Consider the following 26,368-nt stretch of genomic DNA (forward strand, 5'->3'; position numbering starts at 1 on the left):
AAACAGGTTCTAACCAGCTCTAAGAAACAGGTTCTGACCAGCTGGAAGAAACAGGTTCTAACCAGCTCTAAGAAACAGGTTCTAACCAGCTCTAAGAAACAGGTTCTAACCAGCTCTAAGAAACAGGTTCTAACAGCTGGAAGAAACAGGCTCTAACCAGCTCTAAGAAACAGGTTCTGACCAGCTGGAAGAAACAGGTTCTAACCAGCTCTAAGAAACAGGTTCTGACCAGCTGGAAGAAACAGGTTCTAACCAGCTCTAAGAAACAGGTTCTAACCAGCTGGAAGAAACAGGTTCTAACAGCTGGAAGAAACAGGTTCTGACCAGCTGGAAGAAACAGGTTCTAACAGCTGGAAGAAACAGGTTCTAACAGCTGGAAGAAACAGGTGGAAGAAACAGGCTCTAACCAGCTCTAAGAAACAGGTTCTAACAGCTGGAAGAAACAGGTGGAAGAAACAGGCTCTAACCAGCTCTAAGAAACAGGTTCTAACAGCTGGAAGAAACAGGTTCTAACCAGCTCTAAGAAACAGGTTCTAACCAGCTGGAAGAAACAGGTTCTAACAGCTGGAAGAAACAGGTTCTAACAGCTGGAAGAAACAGGTTCTGACCAGCTCTAAGAAACAGGTTCTAACCAGCTGGAAGAAACAGGTTCTAACAGCTGGAAGAAACAGGTTCTGACCAGCTGGAAGAAACAGGTTCTAACCAGCTCTAAGAAACAGGTTCTGACCAGCTGGAAGAAACAGGTTCTAACCAGCTCTAAGAAACAGGTTCTGACCAGCTGGAAGAAACAGGTTCTAACCAGCTCTAAGAAACAGGTTCTAACAGCTGGAAGAAACAGGTTCTAACCAGCTCTAAGAAACAGGTTCTAACCAGCTCTAAGAAACAGGTTCTAACCAGCTCTAAGAAACAGGTTCTAACCAGCTCTAAGAAACAGGTTCTAACCAGCTCTAAGAAACAGGTTCTAACCAGCTGGAAGAAACAGGTTCTAACCAGCTCTAAGAAACAGGTTCTAACAGCTGGAAGAAACAGGTTCTAACCAGCTGGAAGAAACAGGTTCTAACAGCTGGAAGAAACAGGTTCTGACCAGCTGGAAGAAACAGGTTCTAACCAGCTCTAAGAAACAGGTTCTGACCAGCTGGAAGAAACAGGTTCTAACCAGCTCTAAGAAACAGGTTCTGACCAGCTGGAAGAAACAGGTTCTAACCAGCTCTAAGAAACAGGTTCTGACCAGCTGGAAGAAACAGGTTCTAACCAGCTCTAAGAAACAGGTTCTAACAGCTGGAAGAAACAGGTTCTAACCAGCTCTAAGAAACAGGTTCTAACCAGCTCTAAGAAACAGGTTCTAACCAGCTCTAAGAAACAGGTTCTAACCAGCTCTAAGAAACAGGTTCTAACCAGCTCTAAGAAACAGGTTCTAACAGCTGGAAGAAACAGGTTCTGACCAGCTGGAAGAAACAGGTTCTAACAGCTGGAAGAAACAGGTTCTAACAGCTGGAAGAAACAGGTTCTGACCAGCTGGAAGAAACAGGTTCTAACAGCTGGAAGAAACAGGTTCTGACCAGCTGGAAGAAACAGGTTCTAACAGCTGGAAGAAACAGGTTCTAACAGCTGGAAGAAACAGGTTCTGACCAGCTGGAAGAAACAGGTTCTAACAGCTGGAAGAAACAGGTTCTGACCAGCTGGAAGAAACAGGTTCTAACAGCTGGAAGAAACAGGTTCTAACCAGCTCTAAGAAACAGGTTCTAACCAGCTGGAAGAAACAGGTTCTAACAGCTGGAAGAAACAGGCTCTAACAGCTGGAAGAAACAGGTTCTAACAGCTGGAAGAAACAGGCTCTGACCAGCTGGAAGAAACAGGCTCTGACCAGCTGGAAGAAACAGGTTCTGACCAGCTGGAAGAAACAGGTTCTAACCAGCTCTAAGAAACAGGTTCTGACCAGCTGGAAGAAACAGGTTCTAACCAGCTCTAAGAAACAGGTTCTGACCAGCTGGAAGAAACAGGTTCTAACCAGCTCTAAGAAACAGGTTCTAACCAGCTCTAAGAAACAGGTTCTAACCAGCTCTAAGAAACAGGTTCTAACAGCTGGAAGAAACAGGCTCTAACCAGCTCTAAGAAACAGGTTCTGACCAGCTGGAAGAAACAGGTTCTAACCAGCTCTAAGAAACAGGTTCTGACCAGCTGGAAGAAACAGGTTCTAACCAGCTCTAAGAAACAGGTTCTAACCAGCTGGAAGAAACAGGTTCTAACAGCTGGAAGAAACAGGTTCTGACCAGCTGGAAGAAACAGGTTCTAACAGCTGGAAGAAACAGGTTCTAACAGCTGGAAGAAACAGGTGGAAGAAACAGGCTCTAACCAGCTCTAAGAAACAGGTTCTAACAGCTGGAAGAAACAGGTGGAAGAAACAGGCTCTAACCAGCTCTAAGAAACAGGTTCTAACAGCTGGAAGAAACAGGTTCTAACCAGCTCTAAGAAACAGGTTCTAACCAGCTGGAAGAAACAGGTTCTAACAGCTGGAAGAAACAGGTTCTAACAGCTGGAAGAAACAGGTTCTGACCAGCTCTAAGAAACAGGTTCTAACCAGCTGGAAGAAACAGGTTCTAACAGCTGGAAGAAACAGGTTCTGACCAGCTGGAAGAAACAGGTTCTAACAGCTGGAAGAAACAGGTTCTAACAGCTGGAAGAAACAGGTTCTGACCAGCTGGAAGAAACAGGTTCTAACAGCTGGAAGAAACAGGTTCTAACCAGCTCTAAGAAACAGGTTCTAACAGCTGGAAGAAACAGGTTCTAACCAGCTGGAAGAAACAGGTTCTAACAGCTGGAAGAAACAGGTTCTGACCAGCTGGAAGAAACAGGTTCTAACCAGCTCTAAGAAACAGGTTCTGACCAGCTGGAAGAAACAGGTTCTGACCAGCTGGAAGAAACAGGTTCTAACCAGCTCTAAGAAACAGGTTCTAACAGCTGGAAGAAACAGGTTCTAACCAGCTCTAAGAAACAGGTTCTAACCAGCTCTAAGAAACAGGTTCTAACCAGCTCTAAGAAACAGGTTCTAACCAGCTCTAAGAAACAGGTTCTAACCAGCTGGAAGAAACAGGTTCTAACAGCTGGAAGAAACAGGTTCTGACCAGCTGGAAGAAACAGGTTCTAACAGCTGGAAGAAACAGGTTCTGACCAGCTGGAAGAAACAGGTTCTAACAGCTGGAAGAAACAGGTTCTAACCAGCTCTAAGAAACAGGTTCTAACCAGCTGGAAGAAACAGGTTCTAACAGCTGGAAGAAACAGGCTCTAACAGCTGGAAGAAACAGGTTCTAACAGCTGGAAGAAACAGGCTCTGACCAGCTGGAAGAAACAGGCTCTGACCAGCTGGAAGAAACAGGTTCTGACCAGCTGGAAGAAACAGGTTCTAACCAGCTCTAAGAAACAGGTTCTGACCAGCTGGAAGAAACAGGTTCTAACCAGCTCTAAGAAACAGGTTCTGACCAGCTGGAAGAAACAGGTTCTAACCAGCTCTAAGAAACAGGTTCTAACCAGCTCTAAGAAACAGGTTCTAACCAGCTCTAAGAAACAGGTTCTAACAGCTGGAAGAAACAGGCTCTAACCAGCTCTAAGAAACAGGTTCTGACCAGCTGGAAGAAACAGGTTCTAACCAGCTCTAAGAAACAGGTTCTGACCAGCTGGAAGAAACAGGTTCTAACCAGCTCTAAGAAACAGGTTCTAACCAGCTGGAAGAAACAGGTTCTAACAGCTGGAAGAAACAGGTTCTGACCAGCTGGAAGAAACAGGTTCTAACAGCTGGAAGAAACAGGTTCTAACAGCTGGAAGAAACAGGTGGAAGAAACAGGCTCTAACCAGCTCTAAGAAACAGGTTCTAACAGCTGGAAGAAACAGGTGGAAGAAACAGGCTCTAACCAGCTCTAAGAAACAGGTTCTAACAGCTGGAAGAAACAGGTTCTAACCAGCTCTAAGAAACAGGTTCTAACCAGCTGGAAGAAACAGGTTCTAACAGCTGGAAGAAACAGGTTCTAACAGCTGGAAGAAACAGGTTCTGACCAGCTCTAAGAAACAGGTTCTAACCAGCTGGAAGAAACAGGTTCTAACAGCTGGAAGAAACAGGTTCTGACCAGCTGGAAGAAACAGGTTCTAACAGCTGGAAGAAACAGGTTCTAACAGCTGGAAGAAACAGGTTCTGACCAGCTGGAAGAAACAGGTTCTAACAGCTGGAAGAAACAGGTTCTAACCAGCTCTAAGAAACAGGTTCTAACAGCTGGAAGAAACAGGTTCTAACCAGCTGGAAGAAACAGGTTCTAACAGCTGGAAGAAACAGGTTCTGACCAGCTGGAAGAAACAGGTTCTAACCAGCTCTAAGAAACAGGTTCTGACCAGCTGGAAGAAACAGGTTCTGACCAGCTGGAAGAAACAGGTTCTAACCAGCTCTAAGAAACAGGTTCTAACAGCTGGAAGAAACAGGTTCTAACCAGCTCTAAGAAACAGGTTCTAACCAGCTCTAAGAAACAGGTTCTAACCAGCTCTAAGAAACAGGTTCTAACCAGCTCTAAGAAACAGGTTCTAACCAGCTGGAAGAAACAGGTTCTAACAGCTGGAAGAAACAGGTTCTGACCAGCTGGAAGAAACAGGTTCTAACAGCTGGAAGAAACAGGTTCTGACCAGCTGGAAGAAACAGGTTCTAACAGCTGGAAGAAACAGGTTCTAACCAGCTCTAAGAAACAGGTTCTAACCAGCTGGAAGAAACAGGTTCTAACAGCTGGAAGAAACAGGCTCTAACAGCTGGAAGAAACAGGTTCTAACAGCTGGAAGAAACAGGCTCTGACCAGCTGGAAGAAACAGGCTCTGACCAGCTGGAAGAAACAGGTTCTGACCAGCTGGAAGAAACAGGTTCTGACCAGCTGGAAGAAACAGGTTCTGACCAGCTGGAAGAAACAGGTTCTAACAGCTGGAAGAAACAGGTTCTGACCAGCTGGAAGAAACAGGTTCTAACAGCTGGAAGAAACAGGTTCTAACCAGCTCTAAGAAACAGGTTCTAACAGCTGGAAGAAACAGGTTCTGACCAGCTGGAAGAAACAGGTTCTAACAGCTGGAAGAAACAGGTTCTAACCAGCTCTAAGAAACAGGTTCTAACCAGCTGGAAGAAACAGGTTCTAACAGCTGGAAGAAACAGGCTCTAACAGCTGGAAGAAACAGGTTCTAACAGCTGGAAGAAACAGGCTCTGACCAGCTGGAAGAAACAGGCTCTGACCAGCTGGAAGAAACAGGCTCTGACCAGCTGGAAGAAACAGGTTCTGACCAGCTGGAAGAAACAGGTTCTGACCAGCTGGAAGAAACAGGTTCTGACCAGCTGGAAGAAACAGGTTCTGACCAGCTGGAAGAAACAGGTTCTAACCAGCTGTTTTGAGTGGTGGTCCAGAGACATGGTGTCAAAGATCAGCCCGAGGTTCCTCAGTTGGGTTCTGGTTGAGGTTCTCAGGTCACCGAGGTGCTGCTGATGGAGGGGCTGGTTCTGTCCGGGGCCATGATGAGGGTCTCTGTTCCTTCTGGATCCAGTTGGATCCTGTTATCACTGAACCACTGCTGGTTTGGGACCAGCGGGTAATTAAGGAGCTCAGGTTGTGGGTTTCAGAAGGCTTGAAGGAGCAGAACAGCTGCAGGTCGTCAGCATATAGGAGGTCTGGGACCCTGAACTGCTGGATCATCTGACCCAGAGGAAGAACATACAGCAGCACAGGAGGGGTCCCAGAACTGAGCCCTGAGGCATGCCACACTGCAGGCTGCTGACACACTGAACCTCCTGGCAGCCAGGTATGAGGAGAACCACTGGAGGTCTGGACCTGACAGCCAATCGGGTCCTGCAGCCTGTTTATCAGGGTCTGGTGGTCGACTGGGTCAAAGGTCGAGGACAAGTCCACCAGGACCAGCACTGTGCGTCTCCCTGAGTCGGCAGGTGGGATGGTCTGGCACATGCACATCATTGAAAAGGCACAAACATCACTAATAATCATTACAACTAAAATATTCATCAGACATTTTATTACAGATCAAACTCACAAACAGCCAGAGAGAGAGAGAAATGGAGCTGACGTTCATCCAGTCACGATGCATCCAGACTAAAAGGAGTCGTTGGGTTGTGTGTACAGTTACAGGGACTACAGGAGTGATGAGGACTACTCCCTGACTCCTCAGTTCTGGTTGGTTCTGGCTGTGCGCTTTGCCTTTATCATCCTTTTTGAGGTTTGTATTGAGGATGTGAGTGACATTATGTTCCTCTTGTTTGACTACAAAGTGTGAATCAGTGTATTTGTTGCTGTTCATTTTTGCAGCACGTCGTGGTGGTTTGTAAGTTTATCGCAGCCTGGTTTGTTCCAAACAATCCCATCGGAGTGAAGAATGATCGCCTGCATGACAAACTTGCTCGGTTGAAAGAAGAGCTACGGTGAGACGGCTTCATAGCTTTTCAGTCCTTTCACCTAACGGTGGTACAGCTTCCATTTCTATCCACATTCACAGCTTTACTGTCAGCTCTGCTCTACGAGAACACACACAGTGTAGACAACACACACACACACACACACACACACACACACACTGAGGCGACCCTGCTGGAGTGCTGAGTTCCAGCCCGGTCAGATTGGAGGTGAGTTGCTGAGGGAAGCTGTTGCTGAATGCTCAGCTGGAAACTTCCTGACTCATGGTTTTTTCAGCAGCTCACCTCATTATGCAAAAACACAGCTTTTTTTTTATTGTCTGTCGTTGATGCAACAACATTTTCGAATGCATTCTGTGATAAACTTTTTCTCATTTTGTAATAAATGTTTTGCCTAAATGCAGGTGATCTTTTTTTAAGGAAATGTAATATTTTGCTGTGTTACGTGATATAATATTCAAATTGAAAAAACATCACACTATCAGAGCAACATCGAGCATTGCAGCTTAATTAGATTTTCATAAAACACACACACACACACACACACACACACACACACACAAACACACAAACAAAAGAAACTCGTAGGATGTTTCATTGATCAAATCTAAAACAGATCTATCCAGTCATTGTAATGGGATTGAATGTCTTCACCAGATAGAGACCAAAGCTACTATCAGGACCTGTCTTTGTGTGGAAGCATGGTCAAAGGGCTGCTTATATTTACACACACTCCTGAGGAGAAGTACAATTCAATAAATTCTATACATGTTGGTATGCACTCACTTCAACACGTTTATGCTAAATCAGGCCCCTGTGTCTTCAACCACTGATATGTTGGCAGAACAGGAGCAAAAACAAAAAGTGGCCTCCACTTCATGCAGATGAGGTGCTGCTGTGCATGTGCATGGGGTTAACGTTTCACAGGAGACTCCCAACTCAAAACTGGTCAGTACGTCCAGGAGTTCTGCTCAACAGCATCTGCTCAAACATTCAAAAGGTGGTGGTATCCTCATTTTCCATCCTCCACTATCAAAGAGGAAAAGTGCTTCTTTCAGCTGCAGAGCATGAGATCTGACCCGAACTGTAACTGATCACTGGAACCTTCAGTCACAGCTGCAGTGCCACCTGCTGGTAACAGGCAGTTTGTGCATTACACTTAATATGAATCTAACGTCCTGTTGTGAATGGAATAATGAAGGCAGCTCACACAAAGAGGAAGGCTGAGCCATGTGACACACTGGCTCCCCTGATTGGCTCTCTAGCTGATGCTCCTGGTCTGAAGCACTGCAGCTCCGATCCACGCAGCCTGTACTGTCTCTCCATGCCCAGTTTAGAGACATGATTAGATACTGAAGTAGGTTAATTGACTGAGGTACACAAAGCAAACACTCTTTTTTGCTGAAATATGGACAGATTTAGTTGGTAGTTGTAAAGTTACATTTCAGATTGTTTAGATAAATTTTGTATGAAGTAATATATAAGAAGTTATAGCGATGCTCAACTCCAATGTTTTCTGAAATGTTTGTTTTCTGGTCTTTCCTTCAGAGAATTCAGACGAAGCAAATCAACTGAAGTTTGAAGCCTGGACTGACTGAAAAGGGATGAAAGAACATTGTCATTTTGTTGTCATCATTTCCAGGCCAACCATGAGTCTTGAGTTTAATTTCATAAAAGTGTTGTTCTGTTGTTTAGTATAATTGCACTGTTTAAATAGTATAATGTGTCAGTAAACTGGATTCCATGTCTGTGCTTCTTGCATGTCCGGGTTGGAGGCATCGGGTTGACTCCTCCTGAGTGTATGTCTTTGAAGAACCTTGACTCTCACTCAGGCGGTTTCTTCAGGTGTGTAGAAGCCCGTAACGTAATAACGACCCATAACAAAATGAATTTGGCCTTTTTAAAATGTAATGGGCCCATAACATAATAACTGACCATTAACGTAACAAAAGTCCTGAACCTATAACGTAATAACTTTTGACCTATAACGCAATAACTTATTACTAGGGATGAGCCGAATACTCGTTTTAAACGAGTACTCGTTACGGATAATGCATTTTTTCCGAATCCGAGTACAGCCCGAGCATTGTCAGTCATGATTCGTACTCGTGCTGATGGGAGATCCTCATTGGTCCTTCATTCTGCTCCTGCTCCACCGAGACGACAGGATCCTGGTGAGAGAAGCCAATCGGAGCTGATAAATTAAAAATGCGGTATTTTATTTCTTTGTAGCGTGCATTGTGCCTGAGGAAAACCTTAGAAGGTCGAAACGTCAGGTGATTGTGCACGCTCGGGTTTTTTTTTTCGGGGGTTTTTAAGTTTCGTTTTCCCTCGCGTTTTTCCCCCCCTTATTTCTCTTCTTTTTCATAATAATTTGGGCTTGTGCTCCACTGGGAGGCTGTGATCTGTGGGAGAGAGATGATAACTGGACCGAGGTCCACGTCCCGGTCATGTCCTGGCACTGCAGCCGCGGACAGGACCAGGAAGCTCAGCAGGGGGGATGAGAGGTTTCCCTGGACGCCGGGGAGATTCCAGTGGGGATCATGGGGGGAGGCATTCATACAATTAAAATATTCATGTTGTGACTCAATAAAAAATACTTGTTCTGTAAATAGTTCCTTTACTATTGTGAACAAAAATATTCAAATTTTATTTCTGAGGCTTTTGTGTGAATAAATAATCATTTACGTATATAACTTTAAAAATATTCATGTTCTGACTAAAATAAAAAAAAAATCTGTACATTGTATCACTGAGACTGTTCTGTAAATAGTTTTCAAATGAAGAATCAATATAACAACTTCTGAGCAATTCATATCAATTTCAGACTTAAATAGTGCACCAATTTCTGCCCCAGCCCGTTTCCCGTTAAACCACGCCCACTTCCGGTTTAGACCACGCCCCCTCCGAGTACAGATACAGATACAGATAGTACTGTACTCGCTCATCCCTACTTATTACGTTATTGGCTGGTTATTACGTTATGGGCCTGATGCAAAAAAAACCTTTGAAAATGTAATAACTGAGCTGATAACGTAAGAACCAGCCAAGAGTGTAACACATTTGCCCTTTTTGACAATGTTATAGGAAAATAACATAATAACTGACTGTAATAGCGTATAGCATATCAGTTAGTGCCTCAAAAAAGTACTCCTTTTTGTCATGAAAAATGCAACCTTTAATAAAACTCCATAACAGTTGTTCCTTAAATCTACTATACTGTATTTGTTATGGCTTGTGTTCTTCAAGATAAAATTAAACAATAAATCACAAAATTGCGTTCTGGTCTCAACAACTTTAGATCCTGAACAATAGAACTGAACAAATTTAACCTGAGCACAAAATTAATGAGGATTACTGTTCCCTTTTCTTACATTTAAACATTCCAAAAAATGTATATATATAATTCAAATTATTTTCTACATTGAAAAACACTCCAACTTGTCTTTGGCAAACGGCTCTTAAAGACCGCTGCTGCGTCCAGCAGCCCTTTATCGTAAAACAAACAAACAAACAAACACCAACTTAGGGCTTAATTCGATGGGTGAGTGTTATCTACTCTGATCCCAGGGCGGCAGTTTTAACAAACGGACTGGTGTCACCATTTTCTAGCCTGAAGCGGGACAAAGCAGGGCGATCCATGAAGCCCCCTGCTATTCATATTATTTCTTGAGCCTTTAGCAGCCACAATCAGAATTAACAAGAGTATTGGGGGTGTTCTACACAGTTTGGAAGAGCGTAAGATGTTTCTGTATGCTGATCATATTTTGCTTCTTATCCTTCCTCTTCAGTTCTTAAGGTTTTATCCATGATTGAAATTTTTTCAAAACTATCGGGCTACAAAATTAACTGGCAAAAGTCATAAGCTATGCGAATCTCAAAGGAATGTTTCCAACCTCTTCTTTCTCCGTTCCAGTTCAGACGGGTACCCCTGGAAATGAAATATCATGGTGTGAAGTTGACTGATATAATCTCCATAAATATGGATCCATTGCTAAAACATCTGAGAACAAAATTGGATAAATGGAAATTGTTAAATCTTAGTCTGTGGGGTAAAATTAAAATGCTTGTGACTCCTCAGTTTGATTACATATCTATGGTGATACCAATAACAATAAATAATGCCTTTTTTAAACAATACAGCTCACTAATTAAAGAATTTCTGTGGAATGGCAAGAAGGCGAGAATTGGAGTGAGAAAACGTACAGCTCTGAAGGCTTGTGGAGGCCGGGCTCTCCCAGACCTGGAACAAGGGGTGCATAAAATAGGTCATCTGTATAGAGATAATAACTTTATGTCATTTAGTATGTAAACATTTCATTTGGCTGATAAAGGAGACTTTTGGAGGTTAGACGTAGTGTGGGCTCGGCTTTTAGCTTAAATCGGTTACAGACAGACAATATATTGCCGTAATGGTTGAATAAGCCAGGTCATTTGCAGTCGGCATCCATGTTTTTTTTAAAACTCGGTTGAGTAAAAAAGGCACAATATGTGGTGGTCTTATGGCAAAAAGACTTACATATTGAAATTAGTGAAGAGGTGTGGAGCAACATAATTTCAAATTTGGGCTGGGCAACTAGAGATGCTAGGAGCAAATGTATTCATTATAAATCTATTCATCCCTACTAGTTTACATGACAGTAGCGACAGCAGCTCAGTTGGTAGAGCAGGTTGTCTTATAACCGGAAGGTTGGCAGTTCCATCCCCGCTTCCGCAGGCGTAAAACTGTCGTTGTGTCCTTGGGCAAGACACTTCACCCACCTTGCCTAGTACGAAAGTTGTGAGAGTGAGTGGTTGGTGGTGGGAGGGGCCGATGGCGTCAGTCTGCCCCCCCCCAGGGCAGCTGTGGCTACAGCAGCAGCTTACCACCACCCAGTGTGGAGAGGATGAAGAATGCAGTGTGAAGCGTCTTTGAGTGTCCAGAAAAGCGCTGTATGAAACCAATGCATCATCATTATTATCATCACACCGTCAAAGCTATTTAAAATGGGCTGGTACAGAGCGACACATGTTGGAAATGTGGAACAGATTCTGCAACATACCGTCACTGTTTTGGGGAATGTCCCATGGTTTTTCCATTTTGGCTGGAGGTTATCAAAAACTTGGAAAAAAGGACTGGCTTACCAATCCCAGCAGCGCCGCAGCAGTGCCTGCTGGGAGATAAGACTGTCATGCCACCTGCATTTATGAAGGAAATGTTTGGTTTTGTGGTGACTTCATTTGTCGTGGCACTCAGATTAATTCTACAGATCTGGAAGAGCCTCACAGACCAAAAACTGAGGACTGGATAAAACTGATGACTGAGACTGCTTCTGATGAGACATTCATTTCTAAAGTGCATAACATCCAGGACAAAGCCAACAAAATATGGACTTTTTTCATGTCATTTCTTAAAAAACAAGACTCTGCTGTCATTACATTGTCTTGATTGTGCCATTTAATATTTTTTTATTTTTTTATTCTATTTTTCTTATTTTTTTTCTTGTGTTTATTTAAAAATTGAAAATGTTAATAAAAACTTGAATGAGAAAAACGCACCGTGCAGCCAAGCGTTCATAGCGACGTCGCTTTTTGATCCTTGGATGTCGGCTCTTCCTGTCATTGTGAAGCAGAATTCACCAAGCGTTGGATTGTTCACCTACCAACAGGGAACGTGAGCTGGTCAGACCGTCGTGAGCAGGGCTGTGAATCTTTGGGAATCCCAGAATTCAGAAATCGATTCTTGGGGTAACAATTCGATTTTTTTCCCGATTCTTTCAAATCCAAACGATTCAGTTCAAAAACGATTATTTTCTGATTCAAAACAATTTTCAGGATCTACTCTTGTCTGCTGGCATGACAGTAGAGTACATTTACAAATATGTTATAATTGTCATGATTTTATCAATCTATTTGATTAATGTAAACACACAAAGGTAAATCCAAGACAACATGTCTGATTTATTTATGCTTGCAATGCACACATTTGTTGAACTTGTACAAACAATATCTTTCAGGCTGACAACCTTCTTGAACTTTTCACAGTTATCAGAACACTATATTAAAGTAATAAAACTGTTGTAAAATAAATGAAATCGGTAGGCTTAGGCTAGCTGCCAGAACATGCCACCACTCAAATTGTGGGGCAGTTTTTCAAAGTGGTGAAGCGTGCGCTGATCAGCTGCTGATCGCGTTGGTGCTGTCTTTGCTGGATTACAACTCTGGGTGATGGCTTTCCAGGTGGGAATGGGGATTTGAAGTACTCCCGAAATACTTTACTTCACCATTGCAATCTCTGCAAATTGCGTTACTCATATCAAGCCCTTTCCTCCCCGGGCCGGGTTGACAGTAAAATCCAAAGTGTTTCCAAATGGGTGCTTTCAAAGTCCGCGGAGGCGGTTGGATTTCTTTTTCTTCATCCTCCATAGCGCGACAACTTTAGACGACACTACAAACCCCTCTGTAGCCTACTTAACTTGCATGACCTGCACATAGCCCACGCCGCTTCCTTGTTTTGCATGCACTATGGTGGCTGAGAAGGCACATCCGCACCCACAAAAAAAAATCGACTATTTGAAAATGAGAATCAATTCTGAATCTTCCCAAGTTAGGAACACGATTCGAGCTTGAATCGATTTTTTCCTGCACCCCTAGTCGTGAGACAGGTTAGTTTTATCCTGCTGATGATGTGTTGTTGCTATAGTAATCCTTTAATGGTCCTTACTTCGTCCAAAAGTTGTCCTCGATTTTGTCAAAAAGGGCAAATGTGTTACACTCTTGGCTGGTTATTACGTTATCAGCTCAGTTATTACATTTTCAAAGGTTTTTTTTTGCATCAGGCCCATAACGTAATAACTGGCCAAAAATGTATTAAGTTATTGCATTATAGGTCAAAAGTTATTACGTTATAGATTCAGGACTTTTATTACATTATTGGTCAGTTATTACGTTATGGGCCTATTACATTTTAAAAAGGCCAAATTTATTACGTTATGGGTCGTTATTACGTTGCGGGCTTCTACAAGGTGAAGCTGTTCACTAAATGAGGGTCGTCTAAGTCGGGTGTTGAACGGCAGTCCTTGAGGGCTGGTTTGGCTGAGGAAACTACTGACTGCCATGTAATGCAACAGCTGTTATCTGGGTCAAACTAAGCAACCATCAGGGGTGGCCCGTTTGCTTCTCTACACTCCCCAACCCCCACCTCCCCTGTTCTCCTGACCACCAACACCCTGTTAAGTGTTACGGCCCGATCGTCCCTGCAGACAGCTGGAAATTACACTTAACAGTAATAATGATAATAAACAGTCAAATATTTGTCAGTAAATCATATTAGATATTACCTCCAGGGAGGGCTAGCGATGGTCAAAGGTCTGCACCCACATTTCCATCATTTTGTCTCCAAGAGAAAAATAGCGTTAGCCTTATAAAGGGCTGACCCTGTGTGCTGTTATACCAAGGCATCAGTTAAAATCCCTGCAGTCAGACTGACCGGCCTAGAGGTGATGAAGCCACTTGGAGAAGTGATGAAACAACAAACTCTGCGTGACAAGCAGAGTTTGTTGTTATGGGTAAACTGCTGAGTTTATTTGCTCGAAAAATGATCATAGTAGCTCTTGTTAGTAAATGCTCAAATGATGCCACATTATTCAGATGTAGTACACACATTTACTGATATTTTCTTTTTATGAAGCCAGCTAATCATCTGACGTCGACTCACAAGAGTCAATCTGTGGTTTTATCAAAGATTGAAAAATATGCTGAATCTAATCTCAAAAAGAGAAATCCAGTAACGATGTGACAGTCGCTCTTGTGTGAGTGTGTACAGTATCTTGCTCCTGCTGCAGAATTTGACTTCAGCACTGATTCTATCTGGATGGACGTCTGGGTTTTAGACTCTGAGGAGATCTCAGAGACGCACTGTGTACATATGAAAGCTGATGAAAACTAACATGGCGCATGGACTGATGTACGGATTGATTAAATAATATAAAGAGGAAATCAAAAAGCCTGGCTGATTTTGTATGTGGACTTTGCTGACAATACCAATGCCAATATCATTTTTATGCATCGAGCACTTTTCACCGAGGCCTGAGGCCAAAGAGCTTTACAGGACGAACGGGATCAGAACAAACAAAGCAAAACAATGAAAGAGAAGACACCAGCATCCTGAGGTTCCCCTGCTCTGCAGAAGTCCAGGGTGAACAATAGGGTCTTCAGCCAGGATTTTAACACAGGCACTCCCAGAGGTCTGGTGGAGGGACGTCTACAGTCGTGGCCAAAAATTTTTGAGAATGACACAGATATGACATGTTCATGGGGTCTGCGGCTTCAGGGTTTCTAGGTGTTTTTGTCGGATGTTCTTTGCATGAAGAAGTGACCAAGGTGTTGACCATGCCCAGACAGGGTTTTGAAGTGGTTTGGGCCCCAAAAGAAATGGTGCAGAGGACATCCAGATGGATGGACATCTTCAAAGAGCTGTCCAACAGACTCGGTTCGTTGACGAACGTCACTTGATCTGTATTAGAGGGACTGACGGAGACGTCACCTCATTAGTGAGGAGTCACTGCACGCACGTTATTTTGTGACATCTCACACTGTTACTGTCGGCTGCTGAGTCTTTGAGGTGGTGTAAGGTGTTTGTTGATTGTCATCCCCAGAAAAGTGCAACAAAATGCTGCTATATGTCTTTTGGTGTTGTCCTGTGCTGGACCGTCCAACGGACTGTCCTCAACATAGTCCTAGGCTTTACTTCTTATTGTCTCATGCTAGCTGTTGCCAAAGCTGTCCGTCCCTGGGAGAGGGATCCCTCCATACTGTGGTTCTCCCCAAGATTTCTTCTTCTCCCACTGGGTTTCTGGAGTTTTTTCTTGCCGGATGTGAGGGTCTAAGGCAGTGGTTGCTTCGTTTTGTCTCGTTACTGTGAATTTGACATATTACCATTATGCTTATTCACTGTTTTTATTTTTACCAACCAATGTAACATCTTGAAGCCTCTGAGGCAGCTGTTGTTGTGATACTGGGCTATACAAAAATACATTGATTGATTGATTGAGTGTGTGTGTGTGTGTGTGTGTGTGTGTGTGTGTGTGTGTGTGTGTGTGTGTGTGTGTGTGTGTGTGTGTGTGCGTTGCTAAAAACTCTGATGAAGTGGTCAAAATGGTGTTTCTCGTTAACATATGGCAGCTTTCTCTTCTCTCCTGAGTGTTGCTCTCCTGCAGCTTTTACTGAGCACACACCGGGCCAGGGCTTACAATGGCTCATGGGTAAAGATTAGTTTCAGTCAGTCCTTATCTGAATGTTCACAGAGCAACAGTTGCACAGAGTTGGGAACTCATGGAAGGTGAAGCATGAATCTGATGGACTGAAGCATAAATGACAGCAGTGGAGCGTCCTGTTGAGGCCTCTTCACAAATACCCCTTTTCCACCAAACTGGCTCCCCGGCTGAATTGGGGCCTGGGTCAACTTGGTTCAAATCCCGGGTCTCCTGAAACCCGGCTTTGCTCTTCCACCAGCCGGGAGCCACGAAGGTGGAGGTGGAGCCACGTCATTGCCGAATGTCAGTACTTCACCCCGAACGCACCGCCCAGTCAGGGTCACACACCGCACAAATGGAAGACGCTGTGGTTCTTATGTCGGGTGCTCAAATCATCAGAGCGGCAGTTGATTGCACCAGACAGATGCAGACAGTGAGGATTAGCATGTTGTGTAGTGCCCCAGGATTGTATTTTAGACCTATATATTGTAAATATGTTTTCCATGCAGATTTTGTGGTTGATCACTGTTGTTTTCAGTTATGAATTATAAATGAACGACTGCATAAATGAATGGTCACTGTCATGACTATTGTCTTATTAATCAAAACGACATGAATAGTAAAATTCCACATTATTTGCCTGATAGTTAGATAGATAAATACTTCATTGATCCCAAGGGGAAATTTAAAAGGCAGTCTGTGCTCACATTCACACTTAAAATGCATTCCAGGATAAAAATAAGTAAAAATAATTAGAAACAATAAATTAGAAAGCAAAGTGCTGAGGAGTTAAAAACACGAGCCTTAATCAGCATGGCCCCCCCCCTCCGGCCTGAGATGACAGAGATTGTTCTTCTTAGAGGCGGTTAGGTAGCTACAAAACACCGTTTAGTATTCATTTGACCCACGTAAGAACACTTTTTGGGAGAATTCTATATCGGTGACGCTGAATGAAACTATGGGCGCCGCCATGTTTCCGGAATGTTGACATAATCCAGCTACGCGATTGGTCTAGCACGATCACGTGACGAGTCGCACCACCGCTCACGAAACAAAATGTTATTATGCACTGAAGAACCTACCGTATTGGCCCGAATATAAGACGACTCCGATTATAACACGACCCCTATTTTTCAAAGATCATTTTGTGAAAAAAAAATGCTGAAGACTGTAAGGTCACTCATAAAACAACTTTTTATTATACAATTATTATAAACTCAACAACTCACAACTGAAATAAAATTTCACGAGATATAAAATGAAAAAAAATTACTACAGTATTGAATACAAAATATATTCTCTTTCTCAAAATAAGAAACAATAAGCTGCATAAATGATGTAAATAACTGTCCAGGTCCTTCAGCTGAATCAGGCTCTGGTGGTGGACATTCCGTCTTTCAGAGACGTCTTCACTCTCCCTTCTATCAGTCTCTCTGAAGCGTCTCTCAGGACCACGGAAAGCTTTTCTCATAGCGTTAGAATCTGGAGTGTTTTTTCTGTGCTCTCCAATAAGAACGAGGCTCTGCTCCACCAGACCTCCTGGCGGCTTGGCAGTAGTTTGATGACTCTGCTGCGTTGATCACCATCAGTTTAAAGTTGGTATCATAACTTCTCCTCTGTTGTTTGCTCAGTTGTCCAGCGTTCAGCCCCTTTGTTCCAGATGATCCGCCATTTTTCATCAGATCATTTGATCTCATTTCATCGCTCCACTCGCTCTCTGCTCAGTGATACTTTGGCTCCATCTAGCGGCGCGGATGCGTATTGACCATCTACCGTAAGTCCGCGATTATAACACCACCCCACTTTTGAGGATGCAGTTTCTGGAAAAAAACATCGTCTTATATTCGGGCCAATACGGTAGTTCCGTATAAAATGCCTCGTAATAAATAATCGGCAGGATTTTTTGCGACGAACTTTTTGCTGTAAGCTTATCAGAAGTATTTATTTTTTATGAGGTAAAGAGTGTGTAGTTCGCCGACGTCGGAGCGAGCTTAAACGATAACAGGGTTCACCTTACGGCCTATGAAGTTTGCGTTGCAGAATTCACCCGCTGCCTGGGTACACCTGCAGTCACACTACTGGTGCCATACAATCGTCCCGGGTTTCACCGTTCATGTAGAACTGGACGGGAAGGGGAGTCCTTCCACTATATCTGTGATCAGACCCTGGATGTTCTGGCCAAAAAGGACACAACTACCGTCTGTGCATCCCTGTCCGGAAGTGGGCGGCCATAGCCATCTGGAAACAGGCCGCCGGCAGTGAATACCGAACCATCAGCCATCTTTTCGGGGTGGGACTGCGCACTGTGTACAACTGCGTGCAGGAGATTAGCAGTGCAGTCATCAGGGAGCTTCTGCCGGCGAACGTGAAGACCCCCGACACCCTTGGATTTGCTGGAAATGGCCACCTTTTTCAAAAATCGCTGGTGAGCTCCCCAGTATGTGGGTGCTTGTCCAACACAGCAGAGAGTGTCAGAACGTCTTCTAGGTCTTCTCAGGCTGAGGTAGAGCTGACTTTGCAGAATCTGTCAGCCACTGACAGATTCTGCACTGGGCCTTTAAAATCATCAAAAATCAACTTAGGGCCCTGAAACCACCTCTATACCACTTACAAGACCCAAAGCTTTAATCTGAGCCCACCCCCACCCCCATGGTTAATGTTTCTCATTCTTTTAAAATATCGATATTTCCCTGTTCTGTTTGTTCCAGCCTGCTGATCGCTCAAGGAGTGTTTGATGTAGGGAACGGTGTTGAGAAGCTGGATCCCTCTAACGGAGCAGAAAAAGTAAAGTAACACAAATAAAACAATTTAAAGCACAAACTTGTCTTGATGACTGCAGTTCCAGATTGGTAACTCCCCCGGAGCCGCCGTCTCGTCCTCACAGCTCTTCACGTCTCGTCTCTAAAACTGTTAAATGTTCTGTTAAATGATGCTGATATTTTTTAAGAGTTTCTTTACTCACCGTTATGTTTACTCCTCTGTCGTTTCTTGCGAAATGCAGTGGCGGACCGTGCATTTCACAGTAAGGCCTTCAGAACAGATCCACCTGAACCAATGCACCTCTCAATAACTATATTATATTTATAAAAAAATCTTATTTTGCAGATATGCACATAAAGAGTTGTTGCACAGCAGATAGATACTTGTGCAGCCAAAATAAATGCCTTTGCTGAAGTGCACAAGTCTCCTACTACATCTGTGCACATACAATGAGCATCAACAACTTAATAAAACAGCAATATTATTTAGGAAAAGAGGAACATTTTACTCACCAAAATCCCGATTATTTGAAAACAAAATACATCCTCCTTTCCTTCCTCAAAAAGAGTTCAACTGCTCTGTCATATAGATTATCCATGCGTTTCAGTTCCATAAAGCCAGGGCTGAAAGTCCAGCTGCCCTGTGGGATTTCTGGAGTAAGTTTTATTTCTCTTCAGGTCTTCTTCTTCTTCTTCTTCTTCTTCTTCTTCTTCTTCTTCTTCTTTGGAATAATTGCGGGTGGCGACCAACAACTTAGGTGCATACCGCCACCTACTGTATCTCTTGGTGAATGTAAATCAGAAGGCTTGCTGTTGTTAGTGTATCCATCCATTAACATGTAGCTATTAGCATCTTTCATCCACTATCATGAAGGTGTTAGCATCTCCCATCCACTAACATGTAGCTGTGAGCATCTCCTATCCACTGACCTGGAGTTGTTAGCATCTCCCATCCACTAACATGTAGCTGTTAGCACCGAAGTCCAGGGCACTGGGAACCTTGCCAGTCCATAAACATTCATTTTCATGACTTTACCTCATTTTCTGTTGTAAACGGGCTTTTCTTTTGAAAGAATTTTTTGCTTTTACTTTGGAAAGGTAGTACATTCATGCTAACACCTACATGTTGGTGGATGACAGATGTTAACAGCTACATGTTGGTGGATGACAGATGTTAACAGCTACATGTTAGTGGATGACAGATGCTAACAGCTACATGTTAGTGGATGGGACATGCTAACTACTCCATGTTAGTGGATGGGAGATGCTAACAACACCATGTTAGTGGACAGGAGATTCTAACAACTCTATGTTAGTGGATGGGACATGCTAACAACTCCATGTTAGTGGATTGGAGATGCTAACAATTACATGTTAGTGGATAGGACATGCTAACAGCTCCATGTTAGTGGATAGGACATGCTAACAGCTCCATGTTAGTGGATGGGACATGCTAACAACTCCATGTTAGTGGATGAGAGATGCTAACAGCTTCATGTTAGCAGATGGAAGATGCTAACAACTCCATGATAGTGGATGACAGATGCTAACAGCTGAATGTTAGTGGATGGGAGATGCTAACAACTCTATGTTAGCGGATGGGAGATGCTAACAGCTCCATGTTAGTGGATGGGAGATGCTAACAACTCCATGTTATGGATGGGAGATGCCAACGACTCCATGTTAGTGGATGGGAGATGCTAACTACTCCATGTTAGTGGATGGGAGATGCTAACAACACCATGTTAGTGGACAGGAGATTCTAACAACTCTATGTTAGTGGATGGGAGATGCTAACTACTCCATGTTAGTGGATGACAGATGCTAAGAGCTACATGTTAGTAGAGGCGAGATGCTAACAACTCCATGTTAGTGGATGACAGATGCTAACAGCTACTTGTTAGTGGATGGGACATGCTAACAAGTCCACTATTACAGATGCTAACAGCTCCATGTTAGTGGATGGGACATGCTAACAACTCCATGTTAGTGGATGGGACATGTTAACAACTCCATGTTAGTGGATAACAGATGCTAACAGCTACATGTTAGTGGATGGGAGATGCTAACAACTCCCATGCTAGTCAGTGAGAGATGCTAACAACTCCATGTTAGTGGATGACAGATGCTCACAGCTCCATGTTAGTGGGTGGCAGATGCTAACACCTACATGTTAGTGGATGGGAAATGCTAACAACTCCTTGTTAGTGGATGACAGATGCTAACAGCTACATGTTTGTAGATGAGGGATGCTAACAACTCCATGTTAGTAGATGGAACATGCTAACAACTCCATGTTAGTGGATGGGAGTTGCTAACTAGTCCATGTTAGTGGATGGGAGATGCCAACAACTCCATGTTAGTAGATGAGGGATGCTAACAACTCCATGTTAGTGGATGACAGATGCTAACAACCCAGCCCAGCTCTAATCAGAAATGAAAAAAAGAAGAACATATTAGGACTCAAATTCCTTATTTGGAGTTTTTCTACGACGGCGACAACGATGAGGTAACTGAGTTACTAACTCAATTACTTTTTGGGAGAAGTAATTTGTAATTCTAACTAATTACTTTTTTAAAGTAACTTGCCCAACACTGCCAAGATTAGAGTGGATCATCTTTTTCTTTCAAATACGCATCTATCCATTCTTGAGTAATTCTAATATGACATGACCAGTTATATTGCACAATATTGGGAGGAAAAAGTCTACCTTTATTTTTGGGTAATTGAAGAGTTTTGAAACTCAGTCTTGGCTTTTTTCCTCTCCAAATAAACTTTGAATGGTCTCTTTCAATATCTCTCACATTTGTTTTGGTTAACAGCACTGGAAGCATTTGTAAAGGGTAAAGAATTTGTGGTAACACATTCACTTTGATTAAATTTACTCTGCCCATCCAGGATACTGGAAGATCCACCCATCTGATGAGCTCAGCCCTAACATTTTTATGTGCCACATCAATATTCTTTTTTAAAATGCTCCTAACATTTGGCGAAATATGAATGCCTACATCCAGAGTAAATCCAGAGTCAGACCATGTAAATGGAAATTTTTCAGTCCTCCTACAGTTCCCCAGTGGCATAGCGATTGTCTTCTCAAAATTAACCTTATGACCTGATAGAGAACCAAATGTTTGGATAACTGACCTTACAGCTGAAATGGACCCCTCAGGATTAGTAATAAACAACAAAACATCATCTGCATACAAAACAATTCTATATTCAGATCCTTTCATTCTATATCCAGAAATAGAGTTGTGACATCTAATAGCCTCGGCTAATGGCTCGATAGCCAATGCAAAAACTAGCGGGGAAATTGGATCTCCCTGGCTTGTTGATCTACCCAGACCAAACTCTCTCAATCTCATGCCATTCACAACTACACTTGCTTTCGGAGAGGTGTACAACAGTTTAACCTGACCAATAAATCCTTTTCCAAGACCGAACTTTTCCATGACTGCAAACAAGTATGACCACTCCACGCGGTCAAACGCTTTTTCAGCGTCAAGCGAAATAACTAACCCCTGCATTGGAGTTGCAGTGACATTGGAGTGTTCTATAATATTAACTAACTTGCGCATGTTGTTGAGAGAGAGCCTACTCTTTTTAAAACCAGTTTGATCTGGGTTAATGAGAGTTGGTAAAAAATTTTCTAGTCTTGTTGATAGTATTTTTGAGAACATTTTGCTATCCACATTTATTAGGCTAATTGGATGATAGGAGCTACATTGATCTGCTGGTTTACCTTTTTTTTAATATTAAAGAGATGTTTGCTGAGTACAAAGTGTTTGGGAGAGTCCAGGGATTTGATTGCTGCTATTACTTCTTCTCTTGTAATTGGTCCACCAAGAATAGCCTGATCATCTGTTGACAAAGATGGTAAATTCAGCTTTTCCAAGAAATCAGAGACGGCACTTGGTGGAACAGAAACTTCTGATGAATATATTTTTTGATAAAAGTCTTCCATTATTTTTAATAGCTTCCTACTTTCATAATGGGTTTGGCCCTGTTCGTCTTTCAGTGAAAATATAGCATGAGTATCTTGTCTGCCGGCTGCTAAACGGGCCAGCAGTCGACCGGGTTTATCTCCCATTTCAAAGAGCCTGTCGTGCATAAAAAATACTTGCCTCAGCTTTCTGAGTTAATAACTGGTTTAAGGCTGAACGTGTAACTTCTGTCTTTTTATACAAATCTGGTGTGAAACCAGTCTTAAGTTGAGCTTCCAATTCATTTAACTTTTGTTCAAGGTGAAATTGTTGTTTAGCTGCTTCTTTTTTCCTGGCTGTGCTGTAAGAAATTATGGCTCCATGCAAAATGGCCTTTAAGGCCTCCCAAACAGTTGATGGGTTTGTATCCTCATTATCATTTGTTGACAAAAAAAGTTCGATCTAGCTTTTAATAAACGTAACAAAAAAATGTATCGTTTGGAAGTGACGGATTGAACCGTCAACCGTCACTTTTGTGATGGCTGAGGTGGAAAACATGGAAGATGTCAACATGGAAACATCTGCATGATCAGATAAAACCCGTGAGCCAATACAACGTTCTTGAATTCTATCCAAAATCTGCCTCGATGCAAAAAATAGTCAATACGTGAGAAACTGTGATGTGGATTTGAAAAAAATGTATAATCTTTTTCAAGCGGATGGGCAATTCGCCATACATCAAACAGCTGATGGTCACAACATAGTTTTTTGTTGCATCTCTCATTCTAAATGTTGTATTTTTAGCTGGAGGATTCTGATCCAAATCCGAATCCATGGTACAATTGAAATCACCAGCAAAAATACTGTATGCGGTCATAATCAAGAAGCTGTCATCCAAGAGTTTGGAGTAAAAATCCTTTAAATAGATATTTGGGGCATAGACACACCCGATTTAAATATTTTCACCGTAAAAATAACCTTTGACAATAACATATCTGCCCTGATCATCTGAAATGCTGTTTTCTACAGTAAAAGGAGTATTTTTATGAATTATAATTGCCACACCTCTTTTGTTAGATGAAAAATAAACTTGCCAAACCCATTCTCTTTTGAGCTTTTTGTGTTCCTCGTCAGTAAGGTGGGTTTCTTGTAAAGGTGCTATATCAACCTTTTCCTTTTTCAACCAAGTTAATATTTCTTTCCGTTTGACCGCATTATTTACTCCTTTAACGTTTAAAGATATATACTTAGTTGCACCCATCACTATATTAATTTTGTGAATCTACCGATTCTGCAATACTTACTAGGAGGTGACCTGTATCCATAGATATGCACACATATATATGACAAGAATACAGAAAAAAAACCTCCAAAAAACAAAAAACAGTACTCAGATTTGCTCAAACTAAGACAAAAAACAGACAGCAACGTGCTGAAACACATAAACAGAGGTAAAACAGTCCTCTGAGAAATCAGTCTGTCTCCCATACCTGAGCGGAGACAATCCCTGTTGTGAGTGTGCTGGCAAACTCACAGTATTCACCAACACAACTGCACCCACACACTCCTGACAAAACTTTCAGAAAATCAAAAATAAAGATCTGCCTTATTTTCAAATTAAACTGAGAACCAAATAAGTAAATGGCACTTTTTCACTGTAGGGGCATTCTCATCATTTTGATTACTCGCCTGGTTCATTCATTGCTCCAACGATTCTTGCAGCATCCTCAGCAGAATCAAAAGAAAAACTCTTATTATTGTGAGTGAAATGAAGGGTAGCTGGGTACTGCATCCTGAACCTGATCCCTTTGGTAATCAGCTGCTGGCACGCTTGGTTGAACTTTTTGTGCTGCTGGAGCACATTTTGTGGAAGATCCTGGCGGATGGTGATTGTTGCTCCTTCGAAGATCAGTTTTTTCTGTTTGCTGAGAGCCAACACCTTCATCGCGTCAGTGGAGTAGTGCAGCTTCATGATGACGGCTCTCGGCACATCTGGTCTCGCCTGCCCCAGGCTCCTGTGGCAGCGGTCCAGCCGGATCTTGCCCTTCTTGGTTTCCATTTTGAGGAGCGATGGTAACCAAGTTTCAAAGAATGAGATTGCATCTTGCCCTTCGATCCCCTCTTTCACACCAAATATTCTGATATTGTCTCTGCATGATCTTGACTCTTGTTCATCCATTCGTTTAGTGAGTGAGGCAAGCTTACTTTCGGTTTCCATCACCCGTGTCTCCATGTTAGCGATGATATCTTCCGCATCAGAAATGCTTTGCTCGGCTTCCCCCAGTCGCCTCGTGTTGCCATCCAACGTAGTTTGAATCATGTCCAGGTTGTTAGTGATGGTCATCATCTGTTCTTCCACGTCGGTGGTTCTAATGTGACGAAATGTGGAAAAGTTCAAGTTCGAATGTGTGTTTCAGAGTTTGAAATCGTTCCGGGTCGTCTTGGTGACGACTGATTTACTGAGGTAGTGAATGGACGGCCTGGAGCTGTATGGTGAGCACACAGGCCGTGGTGGGTTTGCCTCGGGAGTCCGGCGCTCTGCGGGTCCTCCCCCCTCCTGAGGAAATCTTGAGGCCTGGAGCTGTTTACCAACTCCCTTCCAGCTCGGCTTCACTTCCTGCTTCATCCGTCACTGCTCCACATGGGCCCAGTCTACATGCTAGGTTTTGTCAAAACCTGAACGATCAGATTGAAGGCGTTTGTATCCATGGACGGCAGACAAAGAGGTCCACCTGGTTCTCCAGGGCCCTCGGTGGAGCAGGTTATACGGCTAACCCTCACCCTCCCAAATGGACGACATGCTGCTCCGCTCTGGTCCGCCTGCCGGTGGTCCAAATTAACTGGTGTCCGTGTTAACTTTTGACCAACAGATGTTTAAATACCGACTGAAGCTTATAGTGATTCTAGCGAACGTGGGTTTTCTACAGCCACAGCAAATTTATCAGTTTAGAGTCTTTAGTGAGTCTTAGGGCTGGGCGATATGGCAAAAAAAATGATCACGATTTTTTTTTTCATATCATTCAATCTCGATTAAAATCACGATATGTTATATTGTTTTTAAACCAGTTTTAAAGCATCTGCACTGAAAACTAGAACTATAGAATAGTTTAACATTTTATTAACAAACCAAGCAAATAGCAATGCAAATTAAATATAAACATAGAAAAATATAAGAACAATCTCACTTAACAGTGCAGTAAATGGGAAAAAAAAATCTGGCACCAAGACAATAAAATCCTGCGATGCACCGTTTTTTCAGTAAAAGAGAAGAACTGAGCCATCGTTAGTTAAAGTGTGACAGTTTCCAGCCCTGAGGATTTTTGTTGCTATAAAACATTAAAACACTAAACAAACCACCTGGAGATAATGAAGGTGCTTTAGAATGGAAACATTATTTTCAAGTTCTGATGCTAAATATGCTGCTGCCATCATTAATGCTTGCATCAAATGTACAAAATTTAAATAATCTAGATTGGACAGATTAGATTTAAAATGCAACGGTGCAAAACTACAATAATATAAAAAAAAATAGACAAAATTAATCATTTTTCTCCTCTTACAATGTTGCTCGTACGGTGCAGTGGCCTGAAAAGACAGCACTGGCTACGTTTACGTGCAGTCAATATTCGTGTTAAGATAAATATTCTGGTTTCTGAAACATTTGGAGTAACCCCAGGAGATCCTCATTCAGACCACGGCCACAGGCGACGCCATGACTGCAATTGCACTTCATGCCACTAGGTATGCTGTTTGCATGTTCAACCTTATTTTACACAGACACCACAGAAGAAGACCGGCGCTGCAGCGCTGCAGGCTCTCTGCATGTTGTTAGAAACAGAGCGTTAGCGGCAAGACGTGGTAATATGTTCAATGATGCGATGCACCGTCATTTTCAGTAAGAGAGAAGAACTGAACGATCGTTAGTTAAACTGTATCACCAGTAGTTCCTGGACTCAAAAGACCAGATTCTTTGCGGATCGGTGAGCTAGCAGCGGTGAGCTAGCAGTGGAGCGGGTGGA

General features: G+C 42.7%; 1 protein-coding gene across 2 annotated transcripts in view; it reads left to right on the forward strand.

Moving 5' to 3' along the window:
- Positions 1-8,497, forward strand: part of LOC115391075 (anoctamin-9-like) — a 151,334-nt gene extending 142,837 nt beyond the window's left edge. For both annotated transcript variants that reach the window (XM_030095175.1, XM_030095185.1), the window contains 3 exons: positions 6,147-6,240; positions 6,330-6,442; positions 7,982-8,497. In XM_030095175.1, the coding sequence (XP_029951035.1) occupies positions 6,147-6,240; positions 6,330-6,442; positions 7,982-8,015 (241 nt within the window). In that variant the 3' untranslated portion in view covers positions 8,016-8,497. The remainder of the gene's footprint in view (positions 1-6,146; positions 6,241-6,329; positions 6,443-7,981) is intronic.
- The last annotated feature ends 17,871 nt before the right edge of the window (positions 8,498-26,368 follow it).

This window comes from Salarias fasciatus, chromosome 1 (genome assembly GCF_902148845.1).
Source record: "Salarias fasciatus chromosome 1, fSalaFa1.1, whole genome shotgun sequence".
In the NCBI taxonomy this organism is placed as follows: domain Eukaryota; kingdom Metazoa; phylum Chordata; class Actinopteri; order Blenniiformes; family Blenniidae; genus Salarias; species Salarias fasciatus.